Source organism: Zonotrichia leucophrys, chromosome 4A (genome assembly GCF_028769735.1).
Source record: "Zonotrichia leucophrys gambelii isolate GWCS_2022_RI chromosome 4A, RI_Zleu_2.0, whole genome shotgun sequence".
NCBI classification, from domain to species: Eukaryota; Metazoa; Chordata; class Aves; order Passeriformes; family Passerellidae; genus Zonotrichia; species Zonotrichia leucophrys.
Window position 1 is genome coordinate 18,013,799 of NC_088174.1, and position 20,594 is coordinate 18,034,392.

The following is a 20,594-nucleotide window of genomic DNA, read 5'->3' on the forward strand; positions in this document are numbered from 1 at the left end:
CAATGGTAACTCCACGCTGCATGCTACTTTACTCAATGTTGTGGACAAAATAACATTCTTATAAGGATATTAAACATTAGATTTCAGAAAGTTGAGTGACTATTCCTAAAGATCCTAATTTGTGGCTTCAGTTGAAGAAGATTAATCATGATTTGTATTTGGAGAAACTTCCTTAAGCACATGTGAAATACTTCAGTAATGCTGTGGCTATGTTGAAACTGTTGCTCAACAGCTGAAGTGTTATTTCTCTTGACCTTCTCTTTACCAGTAAATGGGCTGCAGTGCCTCCTCAAAGCTGGTTGCCACATGATTCAAGTGGAACCGTTTTGGGTAGTAAATGTCCACTGAATGCCAAGGGACAAGTGTGTGCTCAGTAGCACTAACTTGATAAAGCTGAACTGGCTCCAAAGTATTTTTTCAGAAAATTGATTTCATTAAAATTACCGCCTTGTATTATATATATACAAAATAAAGCCAGACTGGTTCTTTAGTTAATGATTGTCTGCACATCTGAAATGAGGAAATGGTGCCTGGAAATCACACAGGAGATTCCTTTGTGTCTTTCCAGTGATCTCACCGGGGCAATCTAATTGAACAAATTTGGTGTTAATAAGTTACACTTGAAACAGATGAAGTGTGGTGCAATTGGATCCTTAAATGACTTTTTGTGACTGTTGAATGGTCAATATAAAACTGCATTTCAGGCACTGTCATATGCTTGGCTTTTCACCAGGCTATGCCCTAATTTTAAGTGTAATTTAAACTATTCTAATAAGGTAGAAAATGGATTAAAGTTATGTTCTTGCTTTGTCAAAGACATTAACTGTATCCTTATAGGTATTGTTCTTCTGTCCACAAATATAACAATATCTAAGGAAGCAAACCTCAAAAAAAAGTTCAAAAGAAGTTCAAAGGGAATGCAGCTTATCTAGGGACACTTTCCTTCAGAGATTTAAGGTAATCTCATAGGATCTCAACAATAACAACAAAAACAATGAAAAACAAAAATGAATAACAATAAACAAAGCAACAGAAAAATAATCTTTCTTCTCCATACTCCACAGCTCTCACTCTAGTGTCTCCACTCTGGACTCACTAATCTAAAATGAATCAGAATTTTTGCAAGCAAAGTCTGTCTCCATCAGACATTTCAGACCTCAGAGAGGTTGTTTTGTTGTAGCCAATCTAAATTTTGTTTACAAGTTTTGGAGGAGATGAGCGTGACTGCTCTGAGTGATCCTGGTAACCCTACATAAGCTGCTGTTAGATGAAAGCACATCTTCATAAGGCTGTTGAGTGTCTGAAACAAATACAGGGTGTTTGTGGATGCAAACAGTTCTTTGAGGAAAATTGCTGTATGCATGATGTTCTCAAATTGAACATATATATGTGTATATATCAATATATAAAAAAAGATATTAAATCAAAAAATTCGAACTTTATCCAGAATAGAGTTCCATGTTAGAAATCCAACAGAAATGGCCTTATAAGGAAGGTGCTGGTATTTCCAACATTAACCCATAAGTGAGCATGCCTGCAGCCCAGGAGTGGGGCTTGGTGCCAGCCCTAACCCAGAGCCCTGGCCGTGTGTTTAACCCTGGTGCTGCTGCTGCGGGAGCAACCCTGCACTGCCTTCCTAAAGCTCAGCACTAATTCCACCAGTTCCTCCTCAAAAACTCTTCAAGGGCTTAGGAGCTATGCTTGGAGCATTAATGCCTCTGCCAACTTTATTTTACTTCAGCAGGATGTTTTATAAGCCTGATGAACTTGTGAGTACCTCCTTCCCCACGCTGCCTTTTTCAGTTGTCCTCCAAAGACTTATAGCCCTTCAGGTGAAGGGACAAGTGGACATGGCCTTTGTGGTACCATATTTATTCACTGTCACAGTAATTAGTAATGGGAGAAGATGAGTTGAAGATTTTGAAGTGCTAAGAGTTTAACCTAGCTGGTGCAATTTTGGATCAGTGAAAATTATTTAAATCCCTTTTGCATGTGACCTGCCATGAGTTTACCTTAAATGTTATTGTCTTTCTGTGCAAAGTAATCTCTTAAGTATTAGAGTATTTTTACTTACAGTTCAGTTTAACTCTGCTGCTTGAATTAACTAAAAACATGTGCCTTGCTGCCCTCCAATTGGCTGCTTTTCTCTCTTTCTATTTCTGCTTATTTTGGGATGTCTTTGCAGCGTGACAGAATCACAAGCTTCAGGAAATCAGCTGTGAAGAAGGAGAAGCCTCTCATTCAGCATCCCATTGACTCCCAGCCTTCCATCAGTGAGATCCCACATGCCCAGGCACTTGTTGATGAGCGCTGCATGAACTTATCAGAGAAAGAAGTTATGGATCTCTTTGAAAAAATGATGGTAAGGTGTGGTGTGGGGAGAACTGCCCTGTTCCACTGGGTGGCTCTGTTCTGTTCAGTGGAGCTGTGAATGTCTTTTGAAGGATTGGATAAGTGTTAATTAACTCTTGCTTGATTTGCTTGTTAAGGGATTAGTTTTTAACTTTTCCAAGTGATGGTAATTGAAGCAGACAATGGGTCTGTCTCACAGACACTGAAGTTCTGTGCCAAGGCTGCTCACCAGCAGCGATTGCAGAGCATTGACTGCTCTGAGGTGCCAGTCTGAAATTCCTTTGACTTTTAATGGCAAGCCTAGTCATGGCTGCTAATGACTGCATTGTATTTAATCTGTTATCAAGTTAAAAGAAGTGTCCTAATAGATTTAATCTAGCAGAGCATTTTGACTTTTAGGCTTGTTTTAAATACATCAGTTGGAACAGTTTCAGCTCTACCCCTTCCACAAGCTACTAATCCATGTAATAACAGCCTTTGATTAGATAGTGCAGGAATGGTGTCCACTGCGATGAGATTTCACTGCAAACACAGAACATCTCAAGAGTTGGCACTTCTGCATCAACTTGAGGTGTAGAATTGTTGTCCTGTAGTTTTACTTCTTGAGCCAAATTTTACAGATGTTAACTCCCTTTGATTCAGTTTAGATTTTGAGTAAGTCTCAAAAACAATGAGCACTTGAGGTGACAGATTTAAATGAGAAAATCAGGTAAAGCAAAATCAAACACACACAAACAGGAAAAAGTCACTTCTGTTTGTTTGAAAATTAATTGTTTAACAAAAGTAGCTTAAAAAGAACAAAGACTACTGAAAATGCTGAGCTGTGTTGCTGATGTTGTGTGCTCTGGTTCTGTGCAGGAGGACATGAACCTGAACGAGGAACGTAAAGCTCCTCTGCGAGACAAGGACCTGAGCACCAAACGTGAGATGGTTGTCCAGTACATTTCTGCAACTGCCAAATCCGTAAGTACTCACCTCAGGAGGGAGTCTGGCTTGGAGTCTTGGCCTTTTCAAGCTTGAAACTTGAATTTTTTTTATCTGGATTTATCTAAGAGTGGTAGGAAAAAATAAATGTGTACTTGCTAACTCACTTATGAATGCTTGCAGCTGCATCTGAGCAGTTAGCTTGCATTTGCCTTGTTGGGCAATGTCAAAACTCGGTCCTTTCTTGGAAACCATAAGAAATTGCAAATCCAATGATGTAGAGTCATGGGTGGAACCTGAGCATATTTCTGTGCAATTCATCTTAAGAATTTTTGGTACCCAAAGTTTCTTTGTGGTTTCAGTAGCGATGTATGTGTTAGACTCCTTTAGTGAAAGGATGGTCTTAAATCCCCTCCAAATTACATTTTCAATAGAAAAAAAAGTTTTAACTTTTCATTATGTTGATTATTCTCTAATTGATTGACTAACCCTTCATACAGAATTTTTGAAGTCTGTCTTCTTTGGGCTGTAAGAAGTGTAAGGAAATTGAAGACTGGATGCACCCACATTTTTAGGGTAGAGAAATAAAATTTCAAGTAGTGAAGAGCTGCAGTTTATTTTCTGCAGTTGAACTTTTGTACTAATTAGTTATAAAATAGACCAGCAATGCTTTGTGTGTGTTAAAAGTTGACTGTGGCAAATATAGAAATAAGTAAAGATTATGTTGGTGTCTGGCTAAGGAATCCTTAAGCATAGACTGCAAGAAGTACAGTTGACTTGTTAACCTTGAAAATCACCTCTGCAGAGTTAAATTTCAAAAATTAAGATGACAATGACATGCAATTATTATGCAAATGCCTTGCCTGAAACATTATAAACTTGAGTGAGGAGAAGTTTGTGTTATAATGGTGATGAAATGGTAATGGAAGTGGTGATTTAAGCTCTGAGAGGAGTGATGTTCCTGCATGAGTTCATCTTCAACAAAATCCACAGTCCTTTAGTGTCTGCTGGAAGGAATCCAGTGCTTTAAGCATGGTCCAACTAAATGTACAAATTACTGGAGAATTATTCAAGCTCAGGCAGTGAATGTTATGAACTATGAACTAGACTGTCTTTGGGAACTGTTAATTATGCTTTGAAAGGTTTTTATCTTCACTTGATGATCAATATTAAATCTGGAATTTTTCTTAGTATGCAGAAATACTTTAGTGAAGCAGTAGAAAGTGGAAGTAGAAATGGAAGTATTTGCATTTTTTCCCCAAGGTGCAGTTAAACAGTGGTGATGTCTGTCATGTACACTGCAATTGAAATACAGCTGAGTAAGGAAAGCATGGCTGCCATTGCATGGCTCACTGCTGAAATGCTCATGCATTGCATTGCTCCCCATGTCTGCTGCAGCATGGGAAACGTAACAGAACTGGGAAGACATTTACCTAAATGCACTAATAATGTAAAACCAAGTCATCCTAAAAGGTCCTCGTACATGAATGTGCACTTTGGGCTTGAGTCAGCGCCGGTGTGGCTGTTTTACACATTGCAAAGTGTTTTTCCTAGAGGAAAAACAACTCATGTTAAAGTTTGTGTGCTTCAGTATGTCCTCCTTGCAATTGAATCACAGCATTTGAATGGAATCTTCCAGAAATACACATTACCTTTCTGTTGTGTTATCCTAATTTAACTTTTAAGTAGCTAGCATCTCGATTGTTAAAAAAAAGAAATTAAAATACAGAGGTTAATTTTAAAATGTTGATTGGGATCTTATGGTGGCGCCAAACGTCATTTTCACTTGTGATTTCATCTTCTGTTCAGTGCAACTACTATTCTGCTCAATGAATTCAAGCCCTACTCAATCTTTACTGCATCATGAATTGTCAAACTTTCCTTTCTCCAGGATTGTCTTCCATGAAAATGCTGGTTGCATTCAAAATGATCTGTCTTTAAATTTTCTACCTTTTTCTTTTGTCACAGATAATTATCTGTCTTCCCTTTTTACACTTGGACCTTCTGCTTAGAGCTCACAAAACACACTTAACAGTTGATGTCACTTTTCTTACAGTTCATTTCATGTTTGTTTTAATTAGGCTTTTGAGCTCCCTCCCTTCATGTGAAAATATCACTCTCATTTGCTGATGTTGTCTTAACCAGATTATTTTCAATTTGGTGCTTCATTTTCTCTGCCTGTGTGCTGTCTGCAGCATGCTGACCATGCTTTTCTGAAACACTTGTCTTCAGAGTTCTGAGAGAGGAACTTTGGGTGAAGAAAGTTTTCCTTGGCCATGGAGGACATGTAGGAGCTGATGAGCTGGATGCTTTCATGGGAAGTGATTTTCTGTGCTTCTCATTCCTTCTCTCACTCGAAGAGAAAGATTGTTGACCATGGAAATGATACCTGAGAACTGGTGAAGGATTGAGATTCTGTTTCAGAACTGACCCTGGTGACATTTTGTGCTGCCCTGCCTAGTTGAACACTGGTGAGAGGAGAAGATAATAGATCAGGAGAGGAGATTGTCTGCTGATGGCAATCCCTTCTGTGCTCCTAGGGCAAACTTCTTCAGGAGGAGAAGTGTTGGTTGTGAGACACTTGCAGGGACTTGTGTTCTGAAAGAGTTCCTAAAGGAAAAATGGGAGAGAAAAGAGTAGAGAATGAAGCAGAGGGAGGCTGAGCAGAGCAGGGGTGCCCAGAGGAAGGTGGGTGTGCAGTGAGCTGAGCACAGAGGCTGCCCTGCTGGAGCAGATGCCCATGTGCTCCCAGCGTTGTGGGCATTTGTGCAGGGGGCAGAACAGGGCACAGATGTGCTGCCTGCCTGCACCTTCCCCTGGGGAAAGTCACCTTTTTGTTCATGAATAGAGAGAGATGCTGTTCCATGGTAAAGAGGAGATGGCATTCTGAAAATCACTGTTTAATTATCCATGTAATTAAAAGCATCCATACCGAGCAGTTGAATAAAAATGTCATGTGAGATTTTCTGAAATGCAAGTTGGAGTTATAACTGTAGGCTATGTTTTTGATTACAAAAACTTAATTAAATTCATTGGTGACATCATCTAAACAGATCAAAAGCTCCATAATAAAAGCAGCTGTTATACATACAAGGAAGTCAGTATGCCATTAGTGTTCTCAGTGTCATATGTAAAGTATCTGACCTGATAATTTTAACAAATGGCATTTTTAATCTTTCAAGATGTAGCTGTCAAGACAGGTATTCAGTTATTTGTAGGTAAATGTGTCAAATACTGAGGATTCAGCAGCAAAACATAAGAATTTGGAATTGATGCTCCTGCTGTAGAGCTCAAATGCAGAGAAGTAGCATTTGAGCTTTTTCCTGTAGAGAAGCTCTAACCCCTAAACAGGTTGATAAAGTAATAAGAGAATGTTACTGCTACTAATGATTAAACACTGAAAAATGTGTGTGCAACTACATCCTGCTAAGTGCTGTGCTGTGTTTATTTATGTATTATTATTATCTTTTTTACACAATAACCTCTCTTGGCTGACCACTGCATGCAGATAGTCGGAAGTAAAGTTCCGGTGAGTACGAAAACGAGAGTTTTGTTTTCTCTTATGAACTTCCCTTTTTAGAGATTAGGCTGGAATAGTTTGGACTTTTATCTGGGTTTTAAAAGTTCAGTGAGCACAACTGAATCCTTGTTTTATCAAAATAATTGTCAACCACCTCAATCATGTTGATCTTACCAGTATGATATCATTGCTTACACTTTTGAGGGATTTCTTCAAGTTTTCAGGAGTCTTTTTCTAAGTGCTTCAAACTCACTGAGCTAATCTCTTCACTGTGAGCAACAAATACAATTTAAGCTTGTCTTGCCTTTTATTGAAGGCAGGCACTTGAAATTTAAAATTGACAATATTTGGCTTACTTCATTCTGTTTAGATGGGGAATTTTTTATGTTCTAATTGTTGTTATTCATAGCTTGTCTTGGAAATGCCAACTTCAGCAGATCAATGTGACAATAAGATTAATTTAGAGGATTCAGGAGGTCAATATGTTTAAGATGAGATCACTGAAAGCATAACTTTTCTCTTATTAAGGACTCATCTACATTTTATGTTGTTTTGATTGAATTCAAATATTATAGACAAATATTTGGGATTTAATTTGTTGGAGTGAGTTCAGCAAGTTTTGTTTCCTAGTATATAGGATTTTTTTTGGGAATAATTACATATGGATTTAAAATAGTGATTGAAAGCAAAAATGTTCTTTTAAATTATGGATGGACTACATTTTTGATTACAGCCAAAAGAGGCTTTTCAGGTACAGCAAGGCTTTCTACTTAGGTCATGTTCAGTAATTAAATTCTGTAGTAGAAATAATAAAGAACAATCTATGACTTGAAACTGCCTAATCATCACCTCAGATGTAGTTAGGTTTCTCTCCTACACACTATATTCTTGTATATTTTTCTCTTGGCTTTGTTTTATTCATAGTGACCTTTCAAGAGACTTTTATGTTCACTTGTACTTTTTAGTTTTGTGCACAGTATTGGTTCTTCCCCTAATTGAGGAAAATATCTTCATTGTGCTTATGTATTTAAAAGTATTTGATATTTGAGGGGACAAATTATTAATTTTCCAGTTCAGTGTGTTAAAACCAGTTTCAAAAAATCCCTGCTGCTGTGTAATTTCCTTTTGGTGTGAATTAGCCTGAACAGCTGCTTTGTGAGATTATTTTATAAAGCAAGCTGATACTCCCACAATGGGTAGAGGAGAAATTCTAAGCTGTTTTCTTCCCCATGCCTTTGGGTTCAGGGTCTGATAGAGAGCAAGAACAGCTCTGCATTAAAAGCATGTTTTTGTGCAAATAACTTGCTAAATACTAAATCAGAAATGCTGTGCCTGGTGTATGGCTTTGCATATCATTGCTTGGAGAGCCCTTGCACCTCCGAGTGCCTCCTGCAGGGTTCATCCTTTGGGACCTGTTTGCTGCTGCCAGCACAGGGAGCTGTTCCCTTCAAGGTTTACAGATCCACCGTGATCAGGGAGGAATTTTGGGGTGCTCCTGGTAGTGCTGTTGGGTGTAGAGATGGCAGAGAAGAGGTTTCCCTGCTCTTGGGAGCTTGAACTTTAAATTGAGTTTTACATGGGACCATCAGCACTGCTGGGACTGCTGTGTGGTGCAGGCTCTATTTGAGTTGGCACCAGGGAATCTTCCTCTGCCTTAATTGTAACACTGAAGGTGACCAGTCATAAGGGAATTCCTGATATTTTCATTCTTGAGCATTGGTTTAATCTCTGAGCATTCTGATGTGGGACCCAGCCCTCTTCAGTTTCTTTCTACTTCACTTCCATCTTTATTAGGTGTTCTCCTGTAAACATTTATCACTGAGGCCCTACATCTCGAAGTAAATGAAAAATGTTTGTACTAAAATCTGATCCATATAAAGGTGTAGCAATTCTTAGAAACAGTATTCCAGTCAAATTCTCTTTGAATTGTGAAATAAAAGAAGTTGCACCTGGTTCAGCATTCGAGTCAGTACGGCTAGAGGTGAAGTGGATTGAGACTGAGGCATTGATTAATAAATCAGGGAATAACAAAGTAATCCTGGTAAGCTGAAAATTCTCTGCAAGATTTCAAGAATGGATTTTTATGAGCTGTCTTGAGTGACCATCCATTTTGAAGGAGGAAGCAAATGAGGAAGAGGAGTTGGTTCCTCATGGCTGTCGAGTTAAAGGTGCTTTTCAAAGAACCAATCCAGAAATGGCCTCTCCTGCAAGCCATGGGAAGGAGCCTTAGCAGAGCCCACTGCCAGCTCTTTGAACTATTGATCTATTTTTGAGAGTCATGGATCTTCTGAAAGTAAGGCACTGGGCAGAGCAGAGGTGCTTCACCAGTGGCCCGGATGGCACAGAAGGAGGAGGCAGCAGGATCCCACCTTGGTTTAAACATGAACCAAAGAGCAGCCAAGAGTTCAGGTTGCCCCAGAGTGAGCTGGAGCCGGCTGTGGAGCTGGCATCAGGCAGCAGGGGAAGGGCAAGCTCAGCTCTGGGGAGGAGCCCCTGCCTTGCGTTCCAGAGAGCTGTTCAGGGTCCAGCTTAACAGGCAGTGGCACTGACTGACATTGCCTCATCTCTACATTATGTGGCTCTCAGCAGCATTTCTGTTCTCTTCTTTTCCATTTGGGGAATGGCTGAAATGGCAGCATTTGTGCCCAGTTGGATCTGTACTGTGGAGATGATGTACATTAGTTACACACAAAATCTTTTCTGATTCTCATCCATCCAATGGGATAAAGCTGTTCCTTTTTCCTAGTTCTTTACCTTTTGGTCCTTCAGAGTGATGATTTTTCTGAGTTTTGATGATATTTGATATGTTAATCTGATTTACAATCAGCTCCTACTGCTATAAATATAACCCCACCCATTTATTCCTTTTTCTTTTGGTAGAAGAGCATCTCTTTGTTTAGGATGTTGATGGAGACTGATTCTAGTCCCTTTTTATCCTTACTCATCTCAGCCTTGGTCCTTTGATGTGGTGCCCAGCTGAAGGTGCTTTGCGTGTCAGCAAGGAGCAGCCTCAAAGCTGACACAGTGCAGAGGAGCCCGATGTCTCACTGCAGTCAGTCTGTCCTGGTTTTGTTCTGAATCTGAAAGTGTATTGTGAGCACAGTTCTGGTTTGTGCCTGCAATCTGCCTAGGTCAAAGTCATTAATTTAAATTTAGCCAAGTCATTTTGCCATCAGCCATATTTAGTGCATTTTTGGAAAATGAATGGTAAGAATTTGAAGAGAGCAAAGCAGAAGCTTCATAAGAAGTGGAGCTTTGTGAAAGCGAGACAAAAAATGGAATATTTGTGGTGGAAGTGATACAATTACAACCAAATGCATATAAATCCTCTTCTAGGACAGGCACTTGATGCTGCCTTTGCACCCATGACATCTTTATCAGGCTCTCTTCACCAGACCCTTCAGAGCTAAGGAGCTTTAGGAGCTGCAAATGAATCAAAACCACTCTTCTGAGATAAGCCTGCTGCAACTTGTCAGAGCTGTACAAAAGATTAGTTGCACCTTTTGGAAGTGTTTTGTCTTGTTCAAGAGTTTGAATACTCTAGCTCTAAAAACTGATATTCAGGTATTTAATAGTGAAATACTGTGTAAGTAGTTATTCTTGTGTAGTGGCACTTCAGCAGGAGGGAGCTCTTTGTCAAATCCCTTGTATGATTTTTTTGCAGCAAACAAGATCCTCTGGAGATCTCTATTAGGGGTCAAACAGGAACTATGGTACAGCAAAAAATTGGCTCAGGAAGTTGCATGAACTGGGTTTTTTGTGTCTCTCTTTATGGTTGTTTCCAATACACTCTCATTATGTATGTTAATACAGCTGAATGATGGAATTAAATTTTTCTGTTCCATTTGTAGTACATGCACTTTTACTCAAAGTGAAAAAGATTCCAGCAAAAATAATTATCCTTGTGATGTAAAACCAAAAGTATTAAACACTGATGACAAATCCAAGTCAAATCAGCTGTCTTGAGTACTTGTACTGTGATTTGGAAATTCCTGTGGAAATATTAGTCCTTTATTTTATCATCTGAGCACTGTTTGATCAGTGGAACACTCAGCAGCGTTCTGCCTTCTGTGCTAGGGGGGACTCAAAAACAGCAAGCACGAATGTACCCTGTCCTCACAAGAATACATCCATGAGCTGCGGTCTGGAATTTCAGATGAGAAACTTCTTAATTGCCTGGAGTCTTTGAGAGTGTCTCTAACCAGCAACCCTGTCAGGTAAGCAGAGCAATTTCTGCAGGAGTTTTCATCATGCTGTTTTTGCTGAGCAGGAGTTGTGGGCTTTGGGGTTTTTTGGGAAGCAGAGGCATTATGCTAATGCTTGTTGACAGGAGAGCAGTGTTCTCAGCGCCCTGGTCTGAGCAGTGCAATGTTTGCAGCTGTCTGCAGCATCTCCTCACCTTTCTCTGTGGCTTTCAGCAGTTTGTTCTTGTTGGAGCTGTTTGCCTTCGTGGCTGATCAGATCTTTTGGGAAGTGAGACAGGAGTGGAGCCTGTGAGGGGATGCACAAGCAGTAACAGAGAAATGGCTTTGCAAGTTCTGCATTTGATTAAGAAATCATTAAAAGCATTTTTCTTTGTTTTTTGTTTTTTTTTTCCAGCTGGGTTAACAATTTTGGACATGAAGGTCTTGGGCTCCTGTTGGATGCGTTGGAAAAGCTTCTGGACAAGAAACAGTAAGGACCTGGATCATTTGAAGGGAGGGATGGGGAGGTTGTGAGGATTTTCCTTATGTGATTTTCCCCTTTCTTTTCAAGGCAAGAAAGTATTGATAAGAAGAATCAACATAAACTTATCCAGTGCCTCAAAGCATTTATGAACAATAAAGTAAGTATTATTTTAAATTCACATATTTTATCATGTTTGGGTTTGAGTTCAACATGTATATAACATGGTAAATGTTGGAGAGGGAAGGAAAGTTTGTATATCCAGTATTTAACTCTTTGGAAATGCAAGTCTTAAACTTAGTGTGACTTTTGTTGAGAGTCTCCTTCATGGACCTTTCTCCATTTTTTTCTTAGTTGTGTTAAATAGTACTGATTTTTAGAAGTAAAATGTTTGACAAAGAGAGGATGATAGTATAAATTTAAGGTAAGTAAATTTGGAAATTAATTACTTGGAAGCTTAAAAAAAAGCTTTCAAAGTTCAGATTTCAGTACTTGTTTGTTAATGTACTTTTTACCTGATTTAAATTGAGTAGCATTTGATCTCTTTTTAGCTGCAGCTTTAAAGTTGGTAGGTCATGGGTAAAGGGTTAGGTTAAGTTGTATCTGATTTGTTTCTAACACAGGTTACTCAGGTTTACAGAGTATGAGACCTTCTAGAAGCTGATGTGTAAAACTCGTAATTTTGCTTTATTCATAGCAAAATCCAAAGTCTTGTATTTATGTATCTTCCCCAGCAAATAAAACCGCATAAAAGTAATTATAAATTACTTTTGCTCAGTTTAGAAATGAAAGGGAGAAAAGCAGAGTTTTCATATTTCTGAGGTGTTTCAGTTATAGACAGAAAATAAAACCTGACTTGTCTTTTGGTGGGTACTGATTGTACAAGGTCCTGAGGAGCTGAATCTCTCTATCAGGAGAAAGCCTCAAATGCATTCTGGGGCCCCTGACCTGTGTCCCCAAGCAGTGATGGCCAGGGGGTTGGTGGGGTTTTGGTGAGGGGAGAGGTTGGGAGAATCCCTCAGGATCTCAAGTTGGGGATGAATTTCCAAGTCAAGCACAACCTTTTCACCAAGAGCTTTTTGTTTCTGCCAGTACGGTTTGCAAAGGATCCTAGGAGATGAAAGGGGCCTCTTGCTGCTGTCAAGAGCAATTGATCCAAAGCAACCCCACATGATGACTGAGACAGTGAAAATCCTTTCTGCTATCTGCATTGTTGGGGAGGAAAACATGTAAGTCAGATATTGAAGCTTTTTTTGGTGCTTGAGTTGTTAATTTGGACACAGGTGAGAAAAGTTATCAGTGAAACAAATGTAACCTGTTAAGTCTTTAATGTGGTTTAAAATTAAAGAGACTTCACCTGTTGTGTTGCCCTAATTCAGTATTAAATCAGAGAAAAGCAAATGAGCAGAGACCTACACAGTGTGGCTGAAGTGGAAGGTGTGAAAGGACAAATCACCTCTAGCACAGGAACCAGGAGTTTCCATTTACAGCTGGGCTTTGGAACAGTTCAACTTGGAGTTATTTAGCACTTGCCCATGAGATTTTTAAAACAAAGATGATCACTTGGCATATGTTTCCCGTAAATTTCCCACTGTGTTTATTTACTGAAGGTTAAAATGGGCAAACTTCATGTCTTCTATGCAATAAATGGATTAAAACCTTCTGATTCCTGAAAGGACAGTTTATTAGAATTTCCTGATGGTAAACATGTCCACTGTTATCAAGTGCACAGTTGGCAAAGGGAGGGATTTTTTCCTCTCATTGGTTGTTTCATTGCTGAAAAAAAAAAGATTTAGTCTCCCTTTTTTCTCATTTCAACATTAATCTTGTAGACATTTATAACATTGGTTCCTGGATTGTTTTCAACTGTGTGTAGATAAATGCATTTAAACTGTGTCAGTGCACTAAGCCTTGAGTTGTGTGAGCATTGAGCTGAGTGTGTTTGAAAGGAGTGAGCTGGCTGTGCTGAGCTCTCCTGACAGCGTCTCTCTCTCAGGCTGGACAAGCTGTTGGGTGCTATAACCACTGCTGCTGAGAGGCACAACAGGGAGGAACGCTTCTCCCAGATCGTGGAGGGCCTGGAGAACCACGAGTTCATCCAGCTGCAGGTGAGTGTGTGTGTGTGTGCTTCAGGGAAAGGCTGAGCACTGTCTATGGCCTGGGGAGCTGTGATTCACACACATCTTTTAGTGCTAGTCATCAGGAAAAGAGGAGAAATAAATACAACTGGCTTACTGGTACTGGATTTTCTACTTGTTAGTGGTGGGAGGCCAAGGAACTCACTTTGTGTCCCAAAAATAGGATTAAGAAATCTTGACCTTAGTAAAGAGAGTACTCAGTTCTATTTCTTTCCTTGGATGCCAGGTGTAATGTTCAGGTAATAAATCTGGCCTAGTGCTGCTACTTTAGGCTGCAGTACCTGTGGCCTTTAAATATTCAGCTATATGCTAATTATGGCAGGGTTAGCACGGGGTGTGCCCATTTTTGGCAGGGTTCCTTTTGGGATGAGTGAAGTGCAGCAGGATATTATTGGTACTTTTGTCAACAAGGACTCTGCATTGCTGCTGTGTGTGTTCAACATGTGCCATTCGCCAGCCACCAGTGCCTCTCTGAGCGTAACCTAGTGAGCTTTCAAAATTATTTTTATAAAGTAATAAAATAATCTGCATGAGTGGTTTTTACTGTTATGACTTAGATCATGTTCATTGCTGCTTGTGTGTCTATGGATAGAGATAAATGTTTTGTGTTTACCAGAGTTTTGGTTGGCATTAAGATGTGAGCTTTTTTTGGTTGGGATTGGTTGGGTTTTTTTGGTATTGCCATTTTTGCTTCGAGGCCAAGTGGCTGAATATCCTAATAAGGGATGACTTTGACTTATGGCCTTCTCATTATACATGAGTTATGCACATTTTGTACTAAAATTTATTTTTCAGCTACCTTGGCTGAAAGATAGGGAAAGATACAGGCAGGGCAAGTATCCTTGGGATGCCTTTTTCCAGTCTTGGCTCAAATCCACATCAGCTGCAGCTGCCTTAATGCTGTGTTTACCATCAGCACCTCTTGTTTCAGAGCTGATGAGTTAATGATGGCCAATAAGTGTCTATAAATGACATTCTAATCTTAATAGTGCTATCACTGGAGAATCCATTCTGGAGTTGTCTCCCACTCCATGACCTTGTTGATTTAAGGCAAACAACAGCCACCACCCCCATTGCTGCCAGCTCCCCTCCCCAAGCTCGCTGCCACCTCACTGAAGGCACAATTGCAGCTCTCATTACCGAGGTTCTGACAAAATCCTTCTTTGCTGGGAATGTATTAGCACAAGCCATTAAGGCAGAGTCTCTCTGGCAGAAGCAATCAGAGCAGATGGCACCTCTTCTCTCTATTAATTTCAGATTGGACATGTGCTTTGGCTTGTTAAGTCATGTCATAGTAGTAAAATAACAAGAATCATTCAAGCAAGCATGATGATACTGCATTATCTGAAGATGCAGCTCTATCAAGAGAGTGCCTTTGAAAGGGTGTTTTAATAGAAATTTGAGACTCCATAAGGTGTTCTATTAAAGGTAAATAGTGAATGTAATTAAAACAGGAAGGTGTTTTTTATCTGATTTTTTTCCTCTGCAGCTATTGATTTTTTTTGTCCTACTCTGAAGCTACTTCTATTTGCCGTTAACATCTTTTACCAAACTTGCTATTTCCCTTGAGTCCCATTTTAGTCTTTTAAAGTGGATCAGCACTTTTGGTGTTGTGTTGTTGTCTACCTGTTTTCAAATAAATCAATTAAAGTGCACAGCTGTTCAATTAAAGCATTAGCCACTACCCTGAGACCAGGCATTTTGCACAAGGGCTCTGCAGGAATGGAAAAAACACCTGGTGATGTGACTAATTTGGGTATGGGTGTTTATTGGGTGGGTTTTAAGTTGTTAGTTATTGTAGAAACAGTTCAGAGTGGTGAATGCTGAGGAGAAATGGAAGGGGGTGCAATAACTTTAGTTTGGGAATAACTAGGGCATGATTTTAGGGTGGGGGGCCCCTGCCATGGCAGGGCTGGCACTGGGTGGGCTTTGAGGTCCCTTCCAGCCCAAACCACTCCATGACATTTCTCTGTAATGATCATTCATGTGGTACTCCTTTGATACAGTGGGAGCATCCTGATATGGAAACTGAGCAGTATTTGATGGTGCTAAAATAAACCCAAGTGTTGCATGTGTGCTGCATAATAAATAATTTCCATCTCTCTGGTTTTATAAATCAACTGAAACAGTGACTGAAGGTGTTGATTTCCATTCTGTGTTTCTGATTGCAGATTGCATGTATGCAGCTCATCAATGCTCTTGTTACATCTCCTGAGGACCTTGACTTCAGGATACACTTGAGAAATGAGTTTTTACGTTGTGGCCTGAAGAAAATATTGCCTGTAAGTCCTTTGTATGCAGGAGCTGGTCACTGTCCACTGTCAATGCTGAAGATAACCAAGCTATTTAACCAGGACAGCAGATGGGAAGGATTTGGGGGTGCAGAGGGTCAGATTATCAACCCAAATCTGCTTCAGCCTGCACAGTTACAAATTCAGATTCCCATGAGCTGCAGAATAGTAGTTGAAACAAGTCAATATATTAGAAATTAAATGAGGGTAGCCAAATGCTGCATAATGAGCTCAAAGCACATGCAGTCAATGTGAATCTGGCTGTGGAACCAATCTTGGATTAACTTGCTTTGTATCTGCTGTTCCTGTTGTTTTCTGTGAAATCTGGTTTTCTTTAATCTGCCTGCTGAGAATGCATTGGGACATTTTAAAGAAAAATCAAATCAGAAATTCATTCTGAGGCTGCATGTCTGTCTTCATGCAGCTGCACAGACAGGAATATTTCTGACTTGGGAGAGATTTGTAGCTTTGAGCCAAGAAACCATTCTGATGCTTACACCAAAAATAGGTGCATTTAAGGTACTCATCACTTTCTTGCAAAAGATAAGAGACATTGGAGTGCCTGCTTATATTTGTCTGAAACAATTTATTCTGCTATGACCTTTAAGATATGAAGTTTTAAAACTGTCAATTTGTCAGGAACAAAAACTTCCATTTTTGGCTCATTCAGCCTTGAGACACTTTCTGATGTGTGATGTTATTTTTTCTTAGGGATATTTTTAGGTTTATATCATGTAGATAGATTAATATGATCTAGTGACTTTATTTGCTGTGGAACATCTGAACAAATCTTTTTACACTTGTTTAAACTTCGTAACCTCATGCCAATTAATGTTTTGAAATGGATTTCTGACATTAACAAGCAGGAGCTGCTATGTGGAAATGGATTCAACTGGAAGTGTTCTTGTTTGTTCTGTAGCCCATACCTGCTCTGTGAGCTCATGTTTTGCCCTTAGTTTTTCTCAGTTGAATCATTATAATAAAAAAGCCCAGGCACTGAGTTGAAATTTGCTGCTGTTCTAAAGGTTAATGTCTTACATTTCATCATGAATTCCCCTTCAAGGGGGGGAATTCTTTCTTTAAGAAAGGAAAAATTAAAATATACTCTACCTTGAAAAACAGGCCTTGAAAGATAAGGAAAATGAAGAGCTCGATATTCAGCTGAGGGTGTTTGATGAGAACAAAGATGAAGACCACTTTGAACTGTCACATCGTCTCAATGACATCAAAGCTGAAATGGAATATCCTTTAAGGAAATGCTGTTCTAACTTGTGTTGTTTCAGAACTTTACTAAATGGAAATTACAGTGCTCTATGTGCAGGTTATTTGTCTCAGTTGTATGTCTTACCAGGGGCTTTGTCAAGCAGATTTCTCTCCAGTTGCTTTTTTTGTTGGAAAATATTTGGATAATTAGTGCTTAAATTTGCATGTCAAATGTAAGTCATTGGGAACTGAATTAATTTTTCATAAATAACATTTATTAAGCTAAACTCTGTCTCATAATACATCAAGAGATAAAATTATACCCATGGAAGATCATAAGTTTGAAGAAAAATGAGTTTTGGTAATAAAAAGAAGAAAATTTCTTGTAGGTTCTGAAGCACTACAGATGTGTGCCTTTTCTAGCTGTGAAGGAGCAGGTAATTTCAAGTTCCCTAATTTCAGAATGGCTGCTTGCAGGTTTTAGGAGGAAGCAGAGGGAGGCAGAGGCAATCAGTGGGAGGACTGTAAAATCCCCTGCAATGTTGTTGCTGTGCAGAACAGGTAATTACAAACAGGGGCCATCTCTAGGAAATGACAAAGATTGCCCAGAGTGTGTTTGCCAACAGCCTGGCTGAGCTCAGAGTGGAAGCAAAGCTTTGTGTGAAATGTTTTTACAGGACTCTAAAACATGAAGTCTATATCTGATTGTTCTGATTTAATAATGAAACATTTCCTAATTGATAAACAGGGCACAGAAATTCTGTGCTCAATCTTAGTGAGAAATAATATTTACTGCTAAGGATAGGAGCTCAAAGTGTGGAGGGGTTTTACTTGAACAAAATGGGAACTGTCTGGGGAGCTGTGTTTGGGTGGGGGGTTGTTCTGACTGCAGTGGGGTTTTTTGGGATTTTGTTTGTTTTTAAAAATGTTTTTTTAAATACTGCTATTTTCTTAACAATGCTTGCACTGATGTGAGCGAAGTATTTCACCTGCTGTACAATATGGTGAAAGATACTTCTTCTGAAAATTACTTCTTGTCAATTCTCCAACATTTCCTGCTGATCAGGAACGATTACTATGTCCGGTGAGTGCCAGCTGCCAGGCTGGGGTTTTGGGGGCAGCAGGGGCAAGAATGGAAATGAAGACCCTGCTAAACGGAGTAGCTCATGCCTGAAAAGCCACTCTTTGAGACTGAGCTGTTATTTATCTTTTTGCTCCATGTTAGTATTAAAAAGGTCTTGGTAAATATAATTGTGTTTATTTCAAAGACTTGAAGCTTAGTCTAACACCCTCATCCCAGAAACCTCTTGTTTGTTGGGCACTTGTTTTTAATTCAAGTTTGATATATTCATTGCTTCAAAGAACATGGAAGTTGTACAACTGATAATTGAAAATACTCCCACGTGCCTTGGATCTGCTCTTTCCAGTGTAAACTTCCCTTATGTGCAGCATGGTGTCATAGCAAGGTTGAGACATCACATCCAAAATATTTACAAGTAACAGTTGGAACTCTCTGCTGCTTCTGGCAATTGTAGAATTCAGATATTAGGAGTTAGTTGCCCCTTTCCCCAACTGCAGAAAGTTTTGTTCATGTTCTTATTGTCCTGTGGATGTTTCCTCTTTCAGACCTCAGTATTACAAGATCATAGAAGAGTGTGTGTCTCAGATAGTGCTGCACTGCAGTGGCATGGACCCAGATTTTAAATACAGAGGAAGGATGGACATCAATTTTACACAGCTTGTTGGTTTGTACTCTTGAAGCAGTTTTACCTTGTCTTTCTTTGTGTTCTTCTGTCTGTTCTTACACTGGCTGGGAATTTTGTCATATTCTGGAAATATGCATGTAAACTACAGGTGTGATTGTGGAGTGCCAGCCCAAATGCTTGTAATGAAATGAGGTAGGGTCAAAAATAAAAGTGCCTGTTGCTTTTGTGTCATGGGCTCACAGGGAAACGATGGCTGGAAGCACCTCAGAGCTGTGATATGTGTGACTTGATTTGTGTGTGGTATTTTATTTAAATTCTAGATGCGTGTGTGGACAAGGCTAAAGTAGAAGAGAGTGAAAAGAAAGCAGCAGAATTTTCCAGGAAGGTAAGTCCTGCTCATGGTGTGGAACAGAATCGTGACAGGACCACAGCCAGCTTGTTTCTCAGCTGAAATTGGGAAATAGTGGCTCTCACAATTCCACTTGCTGGTCTCCTGTCCTGAAATAATCATAATTAATTAACTTAACTATGGGTATAAGCTTAAAGAAATGAATAAATGTGCTATATTAGCTGCAGTAGTACTGAAGTTCAGATATTATGGAGGTGTGTATTGAAATAATTCCAAACTTTGGTGTTTTTTGCTGCTCTGGTCTAAGTAGGCATTTTCAGCCAAATGGCAGAACATGTTCTTGAACATGACGATTGCAGGTTTCATTTTTAATGAATTTAAGCTTGCTGCAATAGATGTGTACTCGAGTTTGGTTTGAGAAGTCTGCAGTGTTCTCTTGGAGGGAAGAACCTGACCTGAGTAGCTGGGTCTGGGTGGTTCCCTGTCATTGACTGATGGAAAAAAATTTGGTGCTAAAAGTGAACATGATAGATAGAAAAATTCTGCTAAAAGAATTAAAATTGCATAATTGCTGCAGCTCTGATGTTGTTCAAAGAATTCCTGCCAGTGTAGGCTCTGGTGTGGCCATAACAGGACTAATTCTGCTGTTCTGGTTAAATCTTGGCAGTTTGATGAGGAGTTCACAGCTCGACAAGAGGCACAAGCAGAGCTGCAGAAACGAGAGGAGAAAATCAAAGAACTTGAATCAGAAGTCAAACAGCTCCGGACCCAGGTAATAAAATAATGTCACATCAAGTTCCACAGCTGAGTGCGTTTTCTTTTGAGGAGGAGTTGAGAAAAAATTGCCCCAGAGTAACTTGTCTGTCTGGAGTTTGGAGTGTCTGGTAAAGGTGTATTGATTTGTTTGGCAGCCAGCATAAGTTACTAAGGATAGTTAATGGAGGTAAGATTTTACAAAATTCAACCTGTCACAGGTACCTGCTTTATTGAGAAAAAATGTTCCTTACACTACAAAAATCTTGGATCCAGCCTGATTTTTTTTTTCCTGCAGGTATATGTTTATGCTTTCACATTGCTGCTTCAGTATGTTTTACAGAGAGTTTTTGTTTTGGAAGTGTTTATTTTTAAAGGCTTTTGGTTTTATATATAGTTTTTACTCTTACACTTTATGTAAGCCTTTTTTATTTTTTACACCAGCTTTATGATTTAGACAGGTCATTTATACCTTTTAGGAACTAACAGATATTAGAATTTAGTGCTTTTGCCTTGGTCTGGCTTATTTTGTACTCCTTCAATGCTAGGCAAGGTCTGCCTTTTTGTCTTTACTTTTTCTGCCTTAAAGCCTGTGATCTCACTTGCTATTTGGGCACTAAGGTGGAGGCCCAACCACTCCTGTTCTTACTTCCTTCTTGCCAATTTTTATTTGTTACAAATTCCTACAAGCCA

The 20,594-nt window shown here is 39.4% G+C and overlaps 1 protein-coding gene across 3 annotated transcripts in view; it reads left to right on the plus strand.

Moving 5' to 3' along the window:
• Window positions 1–20,594, plus strand: part of DIAPH2 (diaphanous related formin 2) — a 169,668-nt gene that overhangs the window by 15,718 nt on the left and 133,356 nt on the right. For all 3 annotated transcript variants that reach the window (XM_064712729.1, XM_064712728.1, XM_064712730.1), the window contains exons 3-16: window positions 2,186–2,362; window positions 3,211–3,315; window positions 6,785–6,805; window positions 10,874–11,013; window positions 11,396–11,470; window positions 11,552–11,621; window positions 12,554–12,690; window positions 13,458–13,569; window positions 15,771–15,881; window positions 17,013–17,131; window positions 18,061–18,177; window positions 18,720–18,838; window positions 19,120–19,184; window positions 19,816–19,920. In XM_064712729.1, coding sequence (XP_064568799.1) covers window positions 2,186–2,362; window positions 3,211–3,315; window positions 6,785–6,805; window positions 10,874–11,013; window positions 11,396–11,470; window positions 11,552–11,621; window positions 12,554–12,690; window positions 13,458–13,569; window positions 15,771–15,881; window positions 17,013–17,131; window positions 18,061–18,177; window positions 18,720–18,838; window positions 19,120–19,184; window positions 19,816–19,920 — 1,473 coding nt within the window. The remainder of the gene's footprint in view (window positions 1–2,185; window positions 2,363–3,210; window positions 3,316–6,784; window positions 6,806–10,873; window positions 11,014–11,395; window positions 11,471–11,551; window positions 11,622–12,553; window positions 12,691–13,457; window positions 13,570–15,770; window positions 15,882–17,012; window positions 17,132–18,060; window positions 18,178–18,719; window positions 18,839–19,119; window positions 19,185–19,815; window positions 19,921–20,594) is intronic.